Source organism: Sapajus apella, unplaced genomic scaffold (genome assembly GCF_009761245.1).
Source record: "Sapajus apella isolate SASKATOON/1434 unplaced genomic scaffold, GSC_monkey_1.0 scaffold38, whole genome shotgun sequence".
Lineage (NCBI taxonomy): Eukaryota > Metazoa > Chordata > Mammalia > Primates > Cebidae > Sapajus > Sapajus apella.
In genome coordinates, this window is record NW_022436978.1 from 1,628,284 (window position 1) to 1,645,317 (window position 17,034).

Here is a 17,034-nt window from a genome sequence, read left to right on the forward strand (position 1 = left end):
GAAGGGTGTGATTTACTGCCTTTTCAATGGAGCCTGGAGCGGCCAGCTCAAGTGTGTATCCCAAGACCACAGGCCCTGACACATGTTAGAATATCCTGGCTTAATTTAACTTTCACCTTATCTTAAAATTATTTGTTTTTTTAGAGATGGGAGTGCTATGTTGCCCAGGCTGGACTCAAACTACTGGGCTCAAGTGATCCTCCTGCCTCAGCCTCCTGAGCAGCCGAGAGTAGCTGGGATAGGCGCACGCCACAATGCTAGCTCACCTTATCTTCTATTAGTCTGGAGTTTTCCAACAGCTTTGAGTCCCCACACAACTTTTAAAATGTATTATCCTCATGTGTCACTGAGCCATTAATGTGTTTCCCAAATTGTAACATGTGAAGTGATCTCCTTATCCCACAGCAGCCCCATGGGAAGCACCGGTGATCCTCTGTGGAGGGCCCCTTCGCCTGCGCTCTCTTTCCTAAGCAGATGGATTTTGGGGGGTCAAGGGCATCTGCTGAATGGGGTAGGGTGAGGTGTAGTTGCTTACAATGAAGCAGTCTTTGAAAATCATTATTTCAAATACATCTATCTGCTTCATTTCAGTTCCTTGGGCAAAGCCCCACTGGAAGGGCTGGAGGGAAGGTGAGGTCACTTGGAGATCCTGGATGCCAACCGCTAGGGTTTGGTCTTCATCTCACTGCAGGAGGGGTGACAGCATGAGCCAGTCCAGGGCAATGGGCTGCAGGGGTGAGGAGGACTGAGAATCGGCCGGGGTTAAGTTGAGGGACTCTTGGAGGCTTCCTGGACCAGCGGAGTGAGAAGGAGGGGACAAGGAGGGAGGTCAGCCGGGCCGTCCAGGCCGGACCCCAGCCCACGCGGCGTAAGGAAGGGCTGTCGCTAGGGGCGCCCTTGCGGCTCAAACACCAGGAGCGCCGCGGCGGGTGGCCCCCGGGGGGCGCCAGGCAGGCGGGGCATTAGGAGCTTCCGCATCCAGCTCACCAGAGGCCGCAGCATGCGGCCAACCGGGGGCGCCATCGTGGGGGCGACACCGGGAGCGCCTTCCAGAGAGTCGCGGTCGCGGTCGGCTGCTACCGCGGGATGGGTCCCTGGTGCCGGAGGCCGGCCTGCGGGCAGTGCCCCCGGATGTCTGCCCCCTCCCGCGCCGGTGTCCTGCTGCTGCTGCTGCTGCTGAGGCCCTCGGGTGAGTCCCTCGCGATCTCTCCCCACCCTCCCGACACGGCCCTCGCCTTCCACCTCTGATGCACTTGGCGTCCTCCGCAGGTTGCTGGGGCGCAGGGGAAACCCCGGGGGCGCTGTCCACGGCTGAGCCCTCAGACCAGAGCATCCCCTGTGCTCCCAAGGCCACCTGTCCTTCCGGCCGGCCTCGCCTTCCCCGGCAGGCCGCGACCACCCAGCCACTGCCCTCGACCACCATGGAGACTCAGTCCCCAGTTTCTGAAGGCAAAGTCTACCTACACCACTGTGAGTACCATAGACTCCATGGGGCAAAGAGGGTGACAGAGGAGTCCTTAAGGACCTTGGCTGGGGCTGGGGGATGGGCAGAAAGGACAGGAAGTGGGCAGGATAGAGCAGCGCCTCCTTCTACAGGTGTTCATTGAGCACTAAACACCTGTGGGCGGGGCCTGGTGCTGTCTGGAGGCCCAGAGCTCCAGGCATCCTGTCCTCACAGGCCTCCCCTCCTGCTGAGGTAAGGGGCAGGAAAGTCAGAGGGGCCTGGGGCCAGCTGTGTGTTTCCATCCTCCCCCCACCCCAGCTGGCTGTGGGGCAGGTGGCCTCTTACCGTGCTCCAGGTCCTGACCCGTCGTGCCTCGGACCCAGTCTCCCAGCCAGGGACCTGCGGGATCTCCACCATAGCTTGCGGGCCAGGCTGTGTGAGCCTTCTTGTGGCGTCTCCAGGGCGCACACGGAAGGTGTTTCTCTTGATCAGTGGCTTTCAGGCATGTTTAACTGAGACACACATAAGAAAGGCTTATTATTCTGGCACTCAGCACATAGCATTTGACTGCCACAGAAAGTCGCCCAAACAAGACTCATGGTGCCCAATGCTTACATGCTGACGATTTCTTTCCTGCGTTATCCTTTAAAAAGGCTGGGCACGGCCCACTTATGTTTACAATCCACGAATCCATTTGGGAAACACTAGCAGTGGGACTACTGGGATGTTGGAAATGTGATTCTTCAATCTAGAAAACTGCTTTCCAGAGCGTCTGCAGCAGTGAGCACTCCCACCATTGTCATTCTGGGTGACAATCCTCACCCACACTCAGTGTCACAGATGTTGTGTTTTTGCCAGGCAGGTGGTACAGAGCAGAATTTCATTGTGATTTAAATTTGCATTTTCCAGGCTGGGGGTAGTGGCTCATGCCTGTAATCCCAGTGCTTTTGGAGGCTGAGGCAGGAAGATCACTTGAGGTCAGGAGTTTGAGACCAGCCTGGGCAATATACTGGGACTCCATCTCTCCAAAAACTAAAAAAAAAAAAAAAAAAAAAAAAAAACTAGGGCGTGGTGGTGTGTGCCTGTAGTCCCAGCTACTCGGGAGGCTGAGGTGGGAAGATCCTTTGAGTTTGGAAGATCCTCCTGGGAGTCTGAAGCTACAGTGAACAATGATCATACCACTGCAATCCAGCCTGGGTTACAGAGCAAGGCCTCATCAGAGGAGGAGGAAGAGGGAAGAAGAAGAGAGAAGAAAGAAGACAGAAGGAAAGAGTAGCAGTTGTCCACATTTCCCTGCAGACTAATGTGGTGGAGCAGCTTCTGTGGTCATTCGCTGCTGGGATTTCCTCCCTGGGCTATGCCCATTTTCCTTTTGGGGCATCCACTTTCCTCTCACTGAATCACAGGAAGGGGTTCCCAGGGCGAGGAGAGAGGTCTGCCTTGGCTGAAGTAGGAGGCATGGAGAGAGCGGAGCCAGGTGGAAATGGGAAGAAGTTAGTGAAGGGTCTGGTTGGAGCTGAGGGTGTGTTGAGGAGGGCGGAGGGCCGGTGGTGCGCTGGGCTGGAGATGCTCCAGGGCCCGGGCTGTGGGAACAGGGAGAGAGATATCTAGGCAGTGCTGGGGCCCTTCTGAGGCATGAGACCCCAGTCCACCTGTGGACAGCATCATTCCATGGTGACGGGTGGAAAGGGAGCAGCCCTGCGGGGTGCAGGCCAGTGGCTGGAGAGGTGGGAGGTCAGGCTCGGGGAGGGGAGGGGCAGGGAAAGACCCAACCCTCATCAAGCTCTCACCTTCCTCCTCAGCCTGTGGCTTTTCCAATGAGCAGGACCCCACACTCAGGGACCCGGAAGCCATGGCTCGGCGGTGGCCCTGGATGGTCAGCGTGCGGGCCAACAGCACACACATCTGTGCGGGCACCATCATTGCCTCCCAGTGGGTCCTGACTGTGGCCCACTGCCTGATCCAGTGAGTCGAGACGGAGGTGGGGTGGGTGGAGGGGCATTTGGAGCTGCTGGGGCCCAGTCACCCCTCCCTGCCCAGCTGTTCTGGCGGCGGTGCGGCAGTGGCAGCTATGCGCGTTGCAAAGCCCTGCAGTCCCAGCCCCAGCCTTACCTGGCTCCAAGCAGGTGGAGGCTGAGTCCTGAAAATTCCTTCAGGGGTCCAGTCTTTCGAGTATCCCACCCTTTGCTCCCCTCGTCTGGCCTCTCGGTCCCGTGTAGCCATTCCGCAGATGGGAAATGGAAGCTCAGAAGCCATTTGTCTGGCCTCATGCCTCCTCTCCATGGGACGAAGCTCCTAGTTCTTTCATTTCACCCCCTTTGCACCCACATCCTCTTTCCTCCCTTCCCTCAATCAACCGTCTCTGACCCTTCTTTGAGCAAGGACTTGGCCTGGGCACTGGGACACAGGAGGGATGGATCATTCCTCCCAGCTTGGTGGGGGAGACAGACAGGAAGATAGATGCTCACAGGGGCGTCTGGTTGCTGTGGAGACAAAAGAATGGGTGTTCTGATGTTTTGGCGCCAGGGTGCTGGCTGTGAGAGCTGACCAGTGATGTGTGTTCCAGGCCTAAGGGCCAGCATAGAGACTCCAAGGGGTGCCCCAGGGGTGCACAGCAAGAGAGCTAGGCCATGGCCCATTCCATTGAGCTGGAAAGAGCAGAATTGCTCCCTCCAGGGCACAGCATGGGGTGAAAGAGTCCATGCTATAGGAGTCGAGTTTGGAACCAGAGAAAACAGCGTCCGCATCCCCTCCACTGCCTCCTTGCTGTGCAGCCCTGAGCGGTTCACTGGGCTTCTCTGAGCCTCAGTTTCCCCCTCCTTAAAATGAAGGGTTGTGAGGACTGGGCCACACAATGAGTGTGCAGGGCCCTGTTCACATCTGTAGTGAGGAGTAGGCTCAGGGAGCTCAAAGCGGGTGGATGGCCCGCCTGGATCTGCTGGGAGGGCAGCAGCGGGGCGGAGGGCCTAGGCTGGAGGCCGGGACGGGCGCCTGGAGCTGATGGCGGCCTCCCCTCACGGCTCCCCTAGGCGTAATGTTATCTACTCAGTGAGGGTGGGGAGTCCATGGATTGACCAGATGACGAAGACCGCCTCCGATGTCCCGGTGATCCAGGTCATCGTGCACAGCCGGTACCAGGCCCAGCGGTTCTGGTCCTGGGTGGGCAAGGCCAACAACATCGGTCTCCTCAAGCTCGGGCAGGAGCTCAAGTACAGCAAGTACGTCTGGCCCATCTGCCTGCCTGGCGGGGACTACGTGGTGAAGGACCATTCCCACTGCACTGTGACGGGCTGGGGACTTTCCAAGGCTGATGGTGAGTCAAAGCCTCCCCAGACCAGGGCGGGTGCTGTGAGAGACGACCTGGGTGCAGGCCAGGGTGCCACCGCAGATGGACGTTTCTCAGGCACCTTCCCCAGGGAGCGTGCTGCTCCCTGGACCTTCCGGCCAGGCTCTCACCTCTGAGGTCTCCTTCCCCTTGAGGGAACACCTCATTACCACTCCACCCTCAGGGGACCCTGATTGCCTTTGAATCCTGAGCCAGGCCAGGGCATGCCAACAGAACGTGCTTCAGGGCAGAGACGCACAGGGTACTACCTCGCAGTCCACACCCTGCCTAGGCATTGGCAGCTTGCAGTGGAGCATCTGCGGTGGGGAGCAGGCCTCTGTGTTGTCAAATGCTGCCCAGAAGGCCCTCATGGCCGGCTCGGGGCAGGCTGCAGCTGGGGCTGGGGGACACTCAGGGTCCACTCATGGTTCCCCTCCCCTCAGTGAGCCTCAGCCCTTGTCATCCCTATCAAGAACAAGGCCCAGAGAGCAAGTGTGCTCTCTCAGGCACATCCAGTGGATCCTAGGACTGTCCACTTCCTTCAGGGCGTCCCCAACCCATAAGAGAGATGCCCTTCCCTGTGGCCTCAAGGAATCCACTTACTCTCAAAACAGGCCACGGGGGCCTCGGTCCATGTGGGAGGAACTGGGGTGACTTTGTCATCCCTGCTGTAGCCTATCTGTCTCCTGTCTCCCAGGAGCTCAGGCCAGGGACAGGGACACACTAGCTGGGGAGGCGGGAGGAAGAAGCCTGGGCTCCACGGAGGGGTCTGGGAAGGCTGAGCAGGGAAGACACCTGTGGGGGAAGGGCTGCTTGGAGAGAGGAAGGTCTGGGCCCCGAGAGGCTTGGCAGGCCCTCGGGAGGGGAGTGGCAAAAGCGGAGAGGCCGAGTGGGGTGGAGGGCTGCCAAGGGCCCCGGTGGCCTGGGCTGTGCATGAAGCAAGAGCAGGCCCAGCAAGGCTGAACTGGGGACAGCCTGCTCCAGGGGCTCTGTGTCGAGGGTCCTAGACAGGTACCAGCTAGAATGAGGACAGGGCTGTGTGGCTAATGCAGAAAAGGTGGGATGTGGGGAAAAGCTGAGAGGACAAGGCGAGGCTGGCGGCCGTGGGCAGCGGTGAGTGGCCGTGCGTCAATGGGGCCCTGTCCCACAGGCATGTGGCCCCAGTTCCGGACCATTCAGGAGAAGGAAGTCATCATCCTGAACAACAACGAGTGCGACAAGTTCTACCACAACTTCACCAAAATCCCTCCTGTGGTTCGGATCATCCCGTCTCAGATGATGTGTGCGGAGGACACCCGCAGGGAGCAGTTCTGCTATGTGAGCCGCCTCCCCGGGCTCGCTTGCCTTCAGCAGAGCCTGGGGAAGGGGGTCTTGGGAGGGAGAGGGGAGAGGTAGAGGTGGGCAGGGGAAGGGAAGGGGGTGGACAGGACTGGGGGAGATGGGGATGGAGGGTGTTGAGGGGAGGTCGGGAGGAAAGAGATGGGGGCTGGGAATGGGAATGGCGGTTGGAGGTGAGAGGAGTGGGGGTCCGTGGGAGATGGAGGATGGGTGTTAAGAGGAGGGGGATGAAACCCTTTGAGGAAGGTCTCCTGGGTATGGAGCACTCTTCACCCATGTTGGCACTAGGGGGCTGTCAGGGAGCTGGTGTGAGGACATCCTGCCTGTCCCTGAGCTGGGTCATGTCTGACCTCATCTGGCCTCCCTCACCTCTCCTCCCCCCAACCCTTCCCACAGGAGCTAACTGGAGAGCCCTTGGTCTGCTCCACGGAGGGCACGTGGCACCTGGTGGGACTGGTGAGTTGGGGTGCAGGCTGCCAGAAGAGCGAGGCTCCGCCCATCTACCTACATGTCTCCTCCTACCAACGTTGGATCTTGGACTCACTCCACGGGCAGACTCTGGCCCTGCCGGCCCCATCCAGGGCCCTGCTCCTGACACTCCCGCTGCCCCTCAGCCTCCTTGCTGCCCTCTGACTCTGTGTGCCCTCCCTCCCTCGTCGGCCACCCTTGCCTCTGTGCCCAGGTTGCTGCAGCTGCCCCTCTCACAGCCCTGAGAGTCAGGGTGGAGACGAGGTGCTCGATTAAACATTTCTCTTTTCCATACCTCCTTCCCTGGCCTCGGAGGCCCCTCGTTTCCTGGGCCTGCACTAGTGGGAGTCCGCAGGGGAACCAGATGAGGGTGAGGTGGGGAACTCCGGGCAGTTTACACTGAAAATTGCAGAGCCTCCAGGATCTGCCCCCATCCAGATTTGGGGTGACTCCCGCAGAAGGTGGAGGGGGTATGAAGGGGTGATATTAGGGTCAGATGATGGAGGGACCTGGAACGTCCCAGGCTGAAGCTGGGGCTGCCAGGACCCGGTTTGAGGCTGGAATGAGGGCGCAGCTGTCTGGGCTGGGAAGTGAGTGCTCTTTCTGTGATACTGTGGGAGTCAGGCTTTCCTTGATTTTGGTTGCCTTCTGGCCAGAGGCTAGAACACATCCTTTTATTGCCCCAAAGAGCCATAAAGAACTTTGACCCTCTATCTCTGTCCCCTGTCTGGAAACTGTGGCAGACACCCATTGAAGTCAGACATTATTCCAACCATCAGCAGCTAGGCCTGCCCATAAAAGGCTGGTGGTGGCCCCATGTCAGGGAGAGGGCAGGTGGAGCCCAGGCCTGGACTTCCCCCAGGCTTCAGCGACTGCTGCTCTGCGTGACCCTGGGTGGCCCTCACCACTCTGGATTTCTGCTGCCTGGCCACACAGGAGGGTTCTGCATGAGTAGAATGGCCCTTGTCACCACTGTATAGGAGAAGCCCATGGGCTGACGGCAGAGGTCAGTCAACTGCCTCCTCCATCTGGTGGCAGAGTCCACAGCTTCCATGATGGGGCCTTTTGCCATTTCTCTGTCCCTCACTGCTCCTAAGACCCCATGTCATGCACCTTCCTCATCAGCCTGGATCACTTTCCTTCCTGTACAGCACCTAGAGAGCTGCAGGGCCCCTCCCGAATCCTGCGCCTGCCTCAGGGGTGGGCCCCGGGGGCTGCAGCTGCCCCTCGGCCCTTGGCCCCCATTTCTCTCTCTATCTCATCCTAATTCAGGCTGGGAGAAGAGTCAGGGAGGGGACTTTAGCCTGGCCTGAGCCATCTGCCACTCACTGCTGCGTCATTCTCCACATAAATGCTCTGGGAACAGAGCATCCCGAGGGGCCATCTCAGGAGGCCGTTTTCTAGGCTTGGCTCTGAGAAGGCACTCAGCTTTATTCACAAATCTCTACAGGCTGCTTTGCCAGCAGGCTCCCCGGGCTGGGAACCCTCTGGTGTCTCCGGAGTGTTCAGGCCTAGGTTTCAGAGCCTTAGTCTGTTCTGTGCCATCTGGAAGCACCTCTGTGCATCTGCCCTCCCCCAGGTGCTGTTTGGGCCTTTGTCTTCTGGTCAGAGATGCTTCTTTTAGGCGCCGGCAGTGGGAAATGGTAGAAGAGGAAGCTGCAGAGAAGCTGGTGCCGCTGTGGTCAGCAGGCGCAGGGTCAGCGTGCCCCTGCTGTGATCTCTTAGGGCCCTGAGACCTCCTAGCACTGCTGGGCAGAGAAGGGACCACCAGAACAGCCCAAGGTCCCCCTTGGCTTCTTAAATATGCTATGATTTCCAAGAGGGGCCCAGCTCCAGCTCTCTCTCCTGCACCCTCTAGCCCACTGGCCTTAGCTCTGTGTACACCTGACCCAGCCCTGCAGTCCAGCCCTGAGCCCGAGCCTCAGGGCCTCATGCTGGGCCTGGCAGCAGCCTCAGCTCCATCACAATGTGTGAAATGAGGGTTGCCCACTGCCTTGAGCTTGCTGTCTGCTGGGCTGGGGGTTCTGTTTCTGGAGCCACCTCTGCTCACTTCCTTGAGCTGGATCTCCTGCCAGGCAGTCTCCTCACCATCAGGGCTCCTCCCTGGCCAGGCAGAGTCCCTCCTGCTGCCACAACTTCCCCCAGTGAACTTCTCTGCCTCCTCGTGGCCAGTCTGGGTGTGATCTTACACCCTGAGCCATGCACTTCAGCCACTTCCTGCTGGAAAGGGTGACTGAAGTAACCCCTCATCCCATTACTCCTTCACACCCACTGCCATCCATGGCAGAAAGGGTGGGACAGAGGGAGGTCCGGGTGGGGACAGCAGTGTATCTGCAGAGGGACAGTGGCCCCAGACCACTTCTGCCAACAGCACCCATGTGGCTGGGGCAGGACACCTGCTAGAGTCTGGTTCCTGCTCCTGATGGGCCATGAGGATGTGGGCACGGGCCTCAGCTTCCCCTCTGTGATCCACAGCCTCTGTGGTCCACGAATGAGCTCAGAGTCCAACATGCCTGGACCTGGCCACGGCTTGAGCTTGAGTGCCAGCCCCAGCGGCCGCCTCCAGGATGTCCTCATTTCTCTCCTTTCTTCTTCTTGGCCTCATTCTTCTCGTCCTGCTCTACCTTGATGGCCACTGTGTCCACACTGTCCTTCTTCTTCTTCTTCTTCTTATCCTCTGCGGGGCAGGGGAAAGAGACCATGTGATAGTGGCGAGACGAGGCCCTGGGGCCTGGCCGTCCCGAGGGGAAGAGCCCCAGAATCTCCCCCTCACTGCCTTTTCCTTCCTTCTTCCTGCTGGAGAACAGGCTCATCATTCTATCTGCCTCTCGCTGACCGATTTCTGTGCTCTGGTGTCCAGGGGCAGGGCTGGGGCCCCTCCCTGAACCTGCTGCGGTTGGAAGGTAGGAACAGAGCAGCGGGACCGAGGAACTGGCTGGCACCGCAGGGCTGGAGCCAGGGCCGACTCACCTCCCGGGATTTCTGTGAGCTCATTGAGGGGCGGCACAGTCTCCAGCTTGTCTGTGTACATCTTGGCTGCCTTTCGCTGCAAGTATCGGGCTTCAATCTCCTTCCGGGTCCGTGGCACTCGACAGTTGAAGACACAGCACAGGGTGATGACTGTAGGGAGGACAGAGAAGGCTTGGCTGGGGCTGGGCTTCCGACACCCCAGGAATGGCACCCGCCTTCCTTCAGGCCGCCGCCATGCACCCGCATGTGTCTCACCCAACAGACGCTGGCAGTAGGCTCAGCATCTTGACAAAACCCCTGGGGACCCTGTGATGACCATGGTGGCTCTCCTGAGCAGGGCCGACTTCATGGAGTTGCACAGGCCCTGGTGCTTGGAAGGGCCCCTGGCTAAATTATGTCACCAGTCCTGGTCCTAAGGGTCTTTCTGACTCGACTGAGTCACTGTAGGGTAAGGCAGAGGGCTGCACCATGACTTAAGCCATAGCTTCCTGGGGCCATGCAGCGCTTCTAGTGCAACTTAGCTCCTCCTCTCCACGCCACGGAGAGCTGGGCCAGAGCTGCCTCAGTCATGAGAGGACGTGGCTCTGCATGCCCTCCTCAGCCTCCTGGAGTACATCCCTGGGCTCTCTCTGGCTAGGGCAGGAGCCCATGAGAGGGCACAGACCCTGCCCTGGGGCGTTCACCTCAGACGGAGTTATTCCAGGAGCGGTTTTCCGGCTGAGGGCAGTTGCACCCACGCCAGTTGAGCCAGGGCATGGAGCTGGCCTGTCTAGTGATGGGCAGGGCAGGGCAGGGCTGCCAGGACCTGGCTGGACTGAGTTTATTTTTCTAAGGTCCCCACAGGCTGACCACCCTGGCCCCAGCCCTAGGGGAGGGGTTGGAACTGGTTCCTATTATAAATTGGATTACCAGACATAACTTCCTGGCAGCCTCTTGGGGGCAGAAAGGCCCACAGAGGATGAGCCAGGTCTATTTTGGGGAAGATGGATCAGATCTCTGTAGCCTGGACTGGAGGACCTTCTGGGGTCATTTGATGCAACCAAGGCAGAACCCCTTCAGACAAATACTGTGGTCCCACTAGCTCTCACCCAGGCTCAGAATAAAAGAAAAAAAATCAGTGAATGAGTGAATGGGATTATCTCAAAGCCTTCACTGCTGGGAATAGGACTGGACTCCTGAGGAATGAATTAGGGAGCCAGCATCAACCAGGCATACACTTGGAGGAGGGAGCTGCACAAGGGCCCTAGCTGTAGATCTGACTGTCCAGGGGTGGACCTGAGCAGGCAGCAGGCCTGATCCAAGAAGCTGGGTCCTGGATTTCTCCAGAACTTGTGTCCATGCCTGAGACCCGAGGTTGGTCTCGACCCCAGGTCTCAATGGAAGATAACCAGTGCAAGGTAAGATAAGGTGGGACTATCCCTTTCCCTTTCTAGGAAATGGGGTTAGAGATGGTCTGTGTGGTTGATGTCCAAGTGCTGCTTGGGGTCTGACACTGCGATTTTCTCATGTGGCCCCAGGCACCTTTGTTGTGTCTGAGGCCCGCGTGCTCTCCCTGCTGCTCCCTAGACCAGCACCCTAGGCTGCACCTGTGGCTCGTGCAGGGCAGATGACCCCGCAGCCCTGCAGTGGGCTGTTTCCCTCTGTGGACACCTGGTTGAGGCTGCAGGCACACCTGTCTGTCTGTGGGGCCTCTACTAAGATGTCTGACTGGTTCTCAGCCTCAGCTGGGAACAATCACAGCCTCTCGTTCAGATGGGGGGGCGGGGTGTGCAGGGTGGATATTTTCTCTTGGGAAGGCACTTCTGGTGCCAGGAGAAGCACACGCACATCAGATGTCGTCTTCCTCAGAGCCCTTCACGTCTGGGTGGCCCACCCAGCTCTCTGGGGCACCTCATCCCTGGACAGCTTCAGCTGGGAGTAAGTGCAGCTGTCACCTCCCCACCCAGGTGCACTCAGCAGATGTCCAGTCGGGGTCATCCGAGACCCCGTGTGAGGCTGCATTTCCTCACACTATCCCCTCTGCCTAGAATGCCTTTCAGCCTCCCCTCCTGCTAAACCCCACCCACCCTCCCACTGGTCTGTAGCGCAGAGGACCCTCCTCTGTGACACCTTTGCAGGGGAGTGGGCTGCTTCTCCCTTTACCACCTGCATCCCCCTATACTTGGCTTTTGCCTTGTAGGAACCTCTGTCAGATGCTTTGTGCCATGGCAGCCTCCCCACTCGGTCTCCATTTCCTGTGCTTTTCTGTCCCCTTCCCCAACTCCAGACCCCTATTCTGAAGGGAGGGCTAAAGGGAGCAGGCCAAGCCCATTTCTGCTGTGACTTTGCATCAGGAAGCTCCCAGACCCCAGGAGAGGAATGGGTTTCCTGCTTTTAATTGAGGCGGGTATGAGTCATTCCCGGAAAATGGTATTTGACACGGCAGGGATCGAAGCCTGGGAGCCACATCTGCTGGGCGTCTGGGGAGCCTCTAGTGGAGGGTGGCCTTGCTGGGGCCCCTGGGTGTGGCCTTTAAGCTGGCCAAACTGCAGGAAAAGCATCAGGAGGCCAGCCATAGGGAAAAATGACACGTCCTCGTCCCAGTCCTCTGTTCAGTGGAGTTCCCTGTAATTACCATAATTGCCGTGTGGCTACCTCCCTGGGTCCGGCAGAATACTTCAGGTCACCACCAGCCTGTCAGCCCTCCATGGGGAGTTTGTGTGGGTCAGGAGGTGCCAGAAACCATGGCGGGTCTCCTGCGGGCGCCTGGCCTACTTGTACTGCCCGGAATTGCTGCTCCGAGTCCTCTGTGGGGGGGCAGGGGGTGCTGGATTCCCACTGCAGTGCGGTGGAGAGGGCAGGATCAGCTACTCACTGATGGACAACACGAAGAGCGAGAAGATGCCCACCACGTGCCACAGACGCATGTCCCAGAACACCACCGTCTCCTTGGTCAGCGGGGGCGGCTTGGGCTTGGGCGGGGCCGTGCTGGGCTGTGGGTCAGGAGAGAGGGGAGTGAGCCAGGCAGAGGCCAGCCAGCTGGGACCGGCTGAGAAGGGCCCAGGCCTCAGCAAGGACTCAGCCCAAGCATTTCAGAATCTCCTAGAATCGACTCTCTTAAGCAAGCACTACCAACACCCTAGACCTTGGGAAGTTCCAGATTTAGAGCAAGAGAACTGAGCAGAGACAGGGACTTGAAGTGGGAGGGTGGGTGATGCTTGGGGGAACAGAGGCTTGGAGGAGCAAACGTGGATGGCTTGTCCCGGCCAGGTTCACGCCCTCCTGCTCCAGTCCTGGGCTCCACCCAGGCAGATGGGGTCTCAGGACCAAGGCCAGAGACAAGGCGAGGTCTCCGCTGTGCTGGCTGACGGGCTGCTCTCACATCTCCCTAGTGAGGGTGGGGTGTGGAGCTAGGAGTCAGGGCCTCATAGTTCTGCCAGCTGGCCTGGACTCCTGCCAGGTGGCCTCCTATGGTCACCTACCCTACTGGAAGTCACTAAACAGAAGATTCAGCCAGTGTCCACAGGACAGGCACTAGATAAATAAAAGGTCTGCAGTGTTGTGGCGACACCTGGAGGCCAAAAGGCAGAAGCGCGGCTGTAGCAAGCCTGAGTAGAGCACAGCCAGCCACTCCCACTTTCCTGGGAGACATTACCCTGCCCTGGGGGGCTGGAGGGACAGGACACTGCCCCCTAGAGGACACAGTCCTGTCCCAGTTATGAGAGAAAACGGCCTTGTCCTGGATATCTAAGGGATATATCCCTGCCCCAGGTCTGAGAGAACAGAGCCCTCCTCCTGGGTATCTAGGGGACATGACCCTGCCCCAGGTCTGAGGAGACATGGCCCTAGCCTTAGGTGTTAAGGGGACATGGTTCTGTCCTGAGTGTTGAGGAGACATGGTCCTGTCCTGGTTGTACAGGGGACATGGCCCTGCCCTGGATGTCTAGGGGATATGGCCCACTCTGGGTGTCTAGGAAACATCACCCATCCTGGGTGTCTAGGGGACACAGTCCTGGCCAGGTGTGAAGACACGTGTACCCACACTGTGGAATCTGAGTAACATCTGTCCCTGACCAGAGAAGGACATGACCCTATGTCACTTAGTGTGGCTGCGGGGCAGGGAAAAGGGTCTGTCCTCAGAGAGAACCCTGGGGCATATGAGCAAGCTGTTGTCCCCTGATTTCCAAACAATGACAGACAGGAGGAGTCCCTTCTGGTTTTCTGAGAAGAAAGTCAACCTGTAGCTCGTCCATTCAGCTCTTCTTCCCCCACGCCCATAAACATGGGTTGGACATCTATCATGAGCCAGGCACTTCTTCATCTAGTGAATGCCACCCTTCAGCATGGGTTGCAGAACTCAGAGAGGATCAGTGACCTGTCGCAGGTAACCCAGAGATTCTGTGGGCTGGGATTGGTACCTGATTCCCAGGCTTTTTTCTCCTGGCCAGGGTGAACTATTGACAAGAAGACACCATTCCTCAGTACCGTCCCCTGGATGTATGTGTGGGGTCAGACCCAGGTATGTAAGGTTGGGGAACTTGTGTGAGGTCAGGCACAAGTGTGGTTGAAGCACATGTGGGGTGGTCAGGCACATGTCTGTGGCATTAGGGTTAGAGGCTCGGTGGTGCAGCTGCCCTAATTCTAAGGCCCAATGTGTTGGCCCGGCTGGGTTGTATGACTGGAAGACTCAGAGGGCCATAGTAAAGTTCTCAGGTTCTAAGCCAAGGCAGCTGAGACGTCACTTCCTACACATTTTTGCCCCAGTCCTGATGTGGGTGGAGCTGGGACTGATAGGGGTCTTGGGTGGACGGCAGCAGGTAACAGCTAGTCTTCTCCTCATGGTAGGCCCTGCTGGGATCTGATTTCTGGAGCATGGAGGCCCCCACCTCCTTCAGAGCCTCACGGGCTGATGGAGGGTGATGGTGACCCATGCAGGGCCGAGGTGGGTGGGGACACGGCCCCCAGCCCTGCCTATGTCTCTGGTGCTTCCGGGAGGGAAGAGATAGGGCCCTGCTCAGACCGCAGGCAGATGGCCTCCAAATGCAATTTCCCTCTATGAGCTAGGGGAATATGAGTTCCTAGGGGTGGGGAGAAGAGTCCCTGGCTCAGAACCGACTTAGCCCCCGCCCCCAGCTTTCTGTCTGCACCTAAACCAGCTCCGTTTCTGTACCCAGGCCTCAGGACAGCCTGTGAGGGGCCCAAGTGCACCCCACGGGGCTCAAGCCAGCTTAGCTCCCCTTACAGGGACACTGGAGCTGATACCTGACTCTAGCCCCGCCTCCTGGTCACGCCCTCTGGGCAACAGCAGGGACGGGCTACATCTAGGTTCAGGGCTCTGTCCCTATGTCCCCAGCAAACCCTCCAGTTCAGGGCTGTGTCCCCATATAACGACCTCCCCATGGCTCTGTCCTCCCTATCCCACACTGTCCCCAAGCCCCCACCCCACAGGGCTTCCCCAGGCACCCCTCACTGCCTCTTGCATTTCTGTTTTCCCGTTCCCTTTGGTCGGCCCCTGCCTTCACAGCCTTCCTCTCCTGCTTCTTCCTGGCCCTGGCTCCTGGGTCTTCTCCCTCTGGCCTCACCTCACAATCCAGAATCCTAGGTCTGGTCTGCCAGCTCCCTCACTGGCTCCCATTTCAGGCTCAGCAGGAGTGGGGTGCAAGGAGGCCAGGGAGGCGACAGATGGCCCCACCTTTCCCGGCTCCAGCCAGGCTCTGCGCAGCCGCCCAACCACCCAGCCATCCTCTCCACCTGCTTCTGTGCTCTCAGCAGCTCCTCCCAGCTCTCCCTCTGTGTGACCCCTTCCAGTTTACTCTCCTTCCAAACCAGAACTCATCGTGACGTGTCCCTGCACAGAAACCTTCCAAAGCTCCCTGTTACCACCTGGACCGAGTCAGACTCCCCAGTCCCTGAACCCCACCGGCCCCTCTGGACCTAGTGCTCCACATGGCTGCTCTGCAAAGGGTCTCCTGATCCTGCTGCCCCACCCTCCAATTTGGAATGCCCTCACCTCCATCTTAAGGCTGTGTCTCCCCTCTCCATTAGACAGGGGTCCCTGGAGTATCTCTGGAGACAGAGGCTGTTACCTCCAGAAGACCCTAAATTCAGGGTCGAGATCTGCTTCATCAGACTAGAGGTCCAGGACACCCCCGGCTGTGCATCTCCCTGCCATTCAGACCAAACGCTGGAGGATGGGGGCCCAGTATCCCCCATCAGTCTGGGCAGGGCTGTGTCCCCAGTCAGGCTGGGAATCCCTAAAGTCAAGGTGAGTCTCCCCCATCAGTCTGATGCTCCTGAAATCGGGGGCTGTGCCCTTCCATCCGAAGAGGGACCCTACGAGTGGGGCGAGGTCTCTCTCACAGCCTGGCAGCGCTTGGGGCAGAGCTTCGTGGCCCAGGAGCCTGGATCTCCTAGGGCAAGAGGAAGGGGTAAAAGCAGCTCCCGATCAGAAAGGCGCCCCCTCTCCCCCTGCCCCCTGCCTGGACTGCGACAGCCTCCCCAGTCCCTCCGCGCCGCGGCCTCACCTCCACCAGCTGCCCGGCAGCCCCCGCGAGGCACACCCCGAGCGCGGCGCCGCCCAGCGCCCAGAGGGGTCCCGCGCCCGGCCGCCCCGCCATCTTCGCGCCGCCGCGCCGCTTGCGGAGCCCACGGACAAATGGGCCGGCCGCCGGTCTCTGCCCTTGCCAACCGGCGCTCGGTAGCTGCGGGTAGTCAGCGAGCATCATTTATTCATCCTGGGTGTCAGGTTCCCGCGCCGCCCGCCCCCGCCATCGCTGCGGTGGAGAGCCCGCCTCCTCCCTCCAGGGAGACCGGCCGCAGGCTCCTCAGAGCTCCTGGGCCCCAGGGTCACTGAGGTGGGGGTGGGGGGAGAGAGGACAGGCTGAGGTCAGGTCCCTAATCAACAGGTCCCCCTCCCTTCTGCAAACGGGCCTCAGTTTCTCCATCTGGGACAAGGGGAGGGGCTGGAATCTGCTGATCTAGGAGGCCCTTCCCATTCTGTCATGCTGGATTTGAAAAATATACTGGATTTGAGTTTGGCGGGGGCAGAGGGGGCAGGTTGTCATGGTGACAGGCGCTCAGGGATGTCCTGGGCTTTCTGGCCTGGCTTTCTGCCTAGAGGCGGCTCTCGTCACCCTGGACACCAGAGCTGGAGAGCAGGGGATGGTATGGTCAGAGCTGCCAGCTGGCAGTGTTATGGAAGGTTCTGGAAGAAGCCAGCATCTTCTGCCCCATAGGACAGAAGTGGGCTGCCCCTGGAAGGTCTGGAGAACCATTTTCTGACTCTGGGTACCCTCAACCTCTGTCCCAGCCTGATTGCTGACTCTGACGTCAGTCTAAGCCAGGACCCCGACCTCATGCTGAAGTTGGTCCACACTGCACTCTGGCCCTGACCCCATGCTGAGCCTGACAACCGGAGGACAGAGGGAGGTTCTGAGGAGATGTAGAGACCTGGGGGAGAGGCTGAAGACTTAGGAAGAGGAGTGGGGAGGCCTGGAGTCAGCAGACACTC

The 17,034-nt window shown here is 59.1% G+C and overlaps 2 protein-coding genes across 2 annotated transcripts; one reads left to right on the forward strand and one right to left on the reverse strand.

Moving 5' to 3' along the window:
- The first annotated feature begins 1,086 nt into the window (after positions 1 to 1,086).
- Positions 1,087 to 6,871, forward strand: PRSS50 (serine protease 50). The gene is made up of 6 exons (XM_032297990.1): positions 1,087 to 1,189; positions 1,270 to 1,470; positions 3,247 to 3,409; positions 4,474 to 4,757; positions 5,920 to 6,086; positions 6,504 to 6,871. Exons 1-6 carry the CDS (start codon positions 1,087 to 1,089, stop codon positions 6,738 to 6,740), a joined length of 1,155 nt encoding a protein of 384 aa, XP_032153881.1. The 3' UTR covers positions 6,741 to 6,871.
- Positions 6,872 to 7,945: 1,074 nt separating this feature from the next.
- Positions 7,946 to 16,548, reverse strand: TMIE (transmembrane inner ear). Its single transcript, XM_032297991.1, has 4 exons — positions 16,049 to 16,548; positions 12,400 to 12,517; positions 9,546 to 9,695; positions 7,946 to 9,252 (listed from the first exon to the last, which is right to left on the reverse strand). The coding sequence occupies exons 1-4, from the start codon at positions 16,247 to 16,249 to the stop codon at positions 9,149 to 9,151; spliced, it is 573 nt and encodes a 190-aa protein (XP_032153882.1). The 5' UTR covers positions 16,250 to 16,548; the 3' UTR covers positions 7,946 to 9,148.
- Between the last annotated feature and the right edge of the window lie 486 nt (positions 16,549 to 17,034).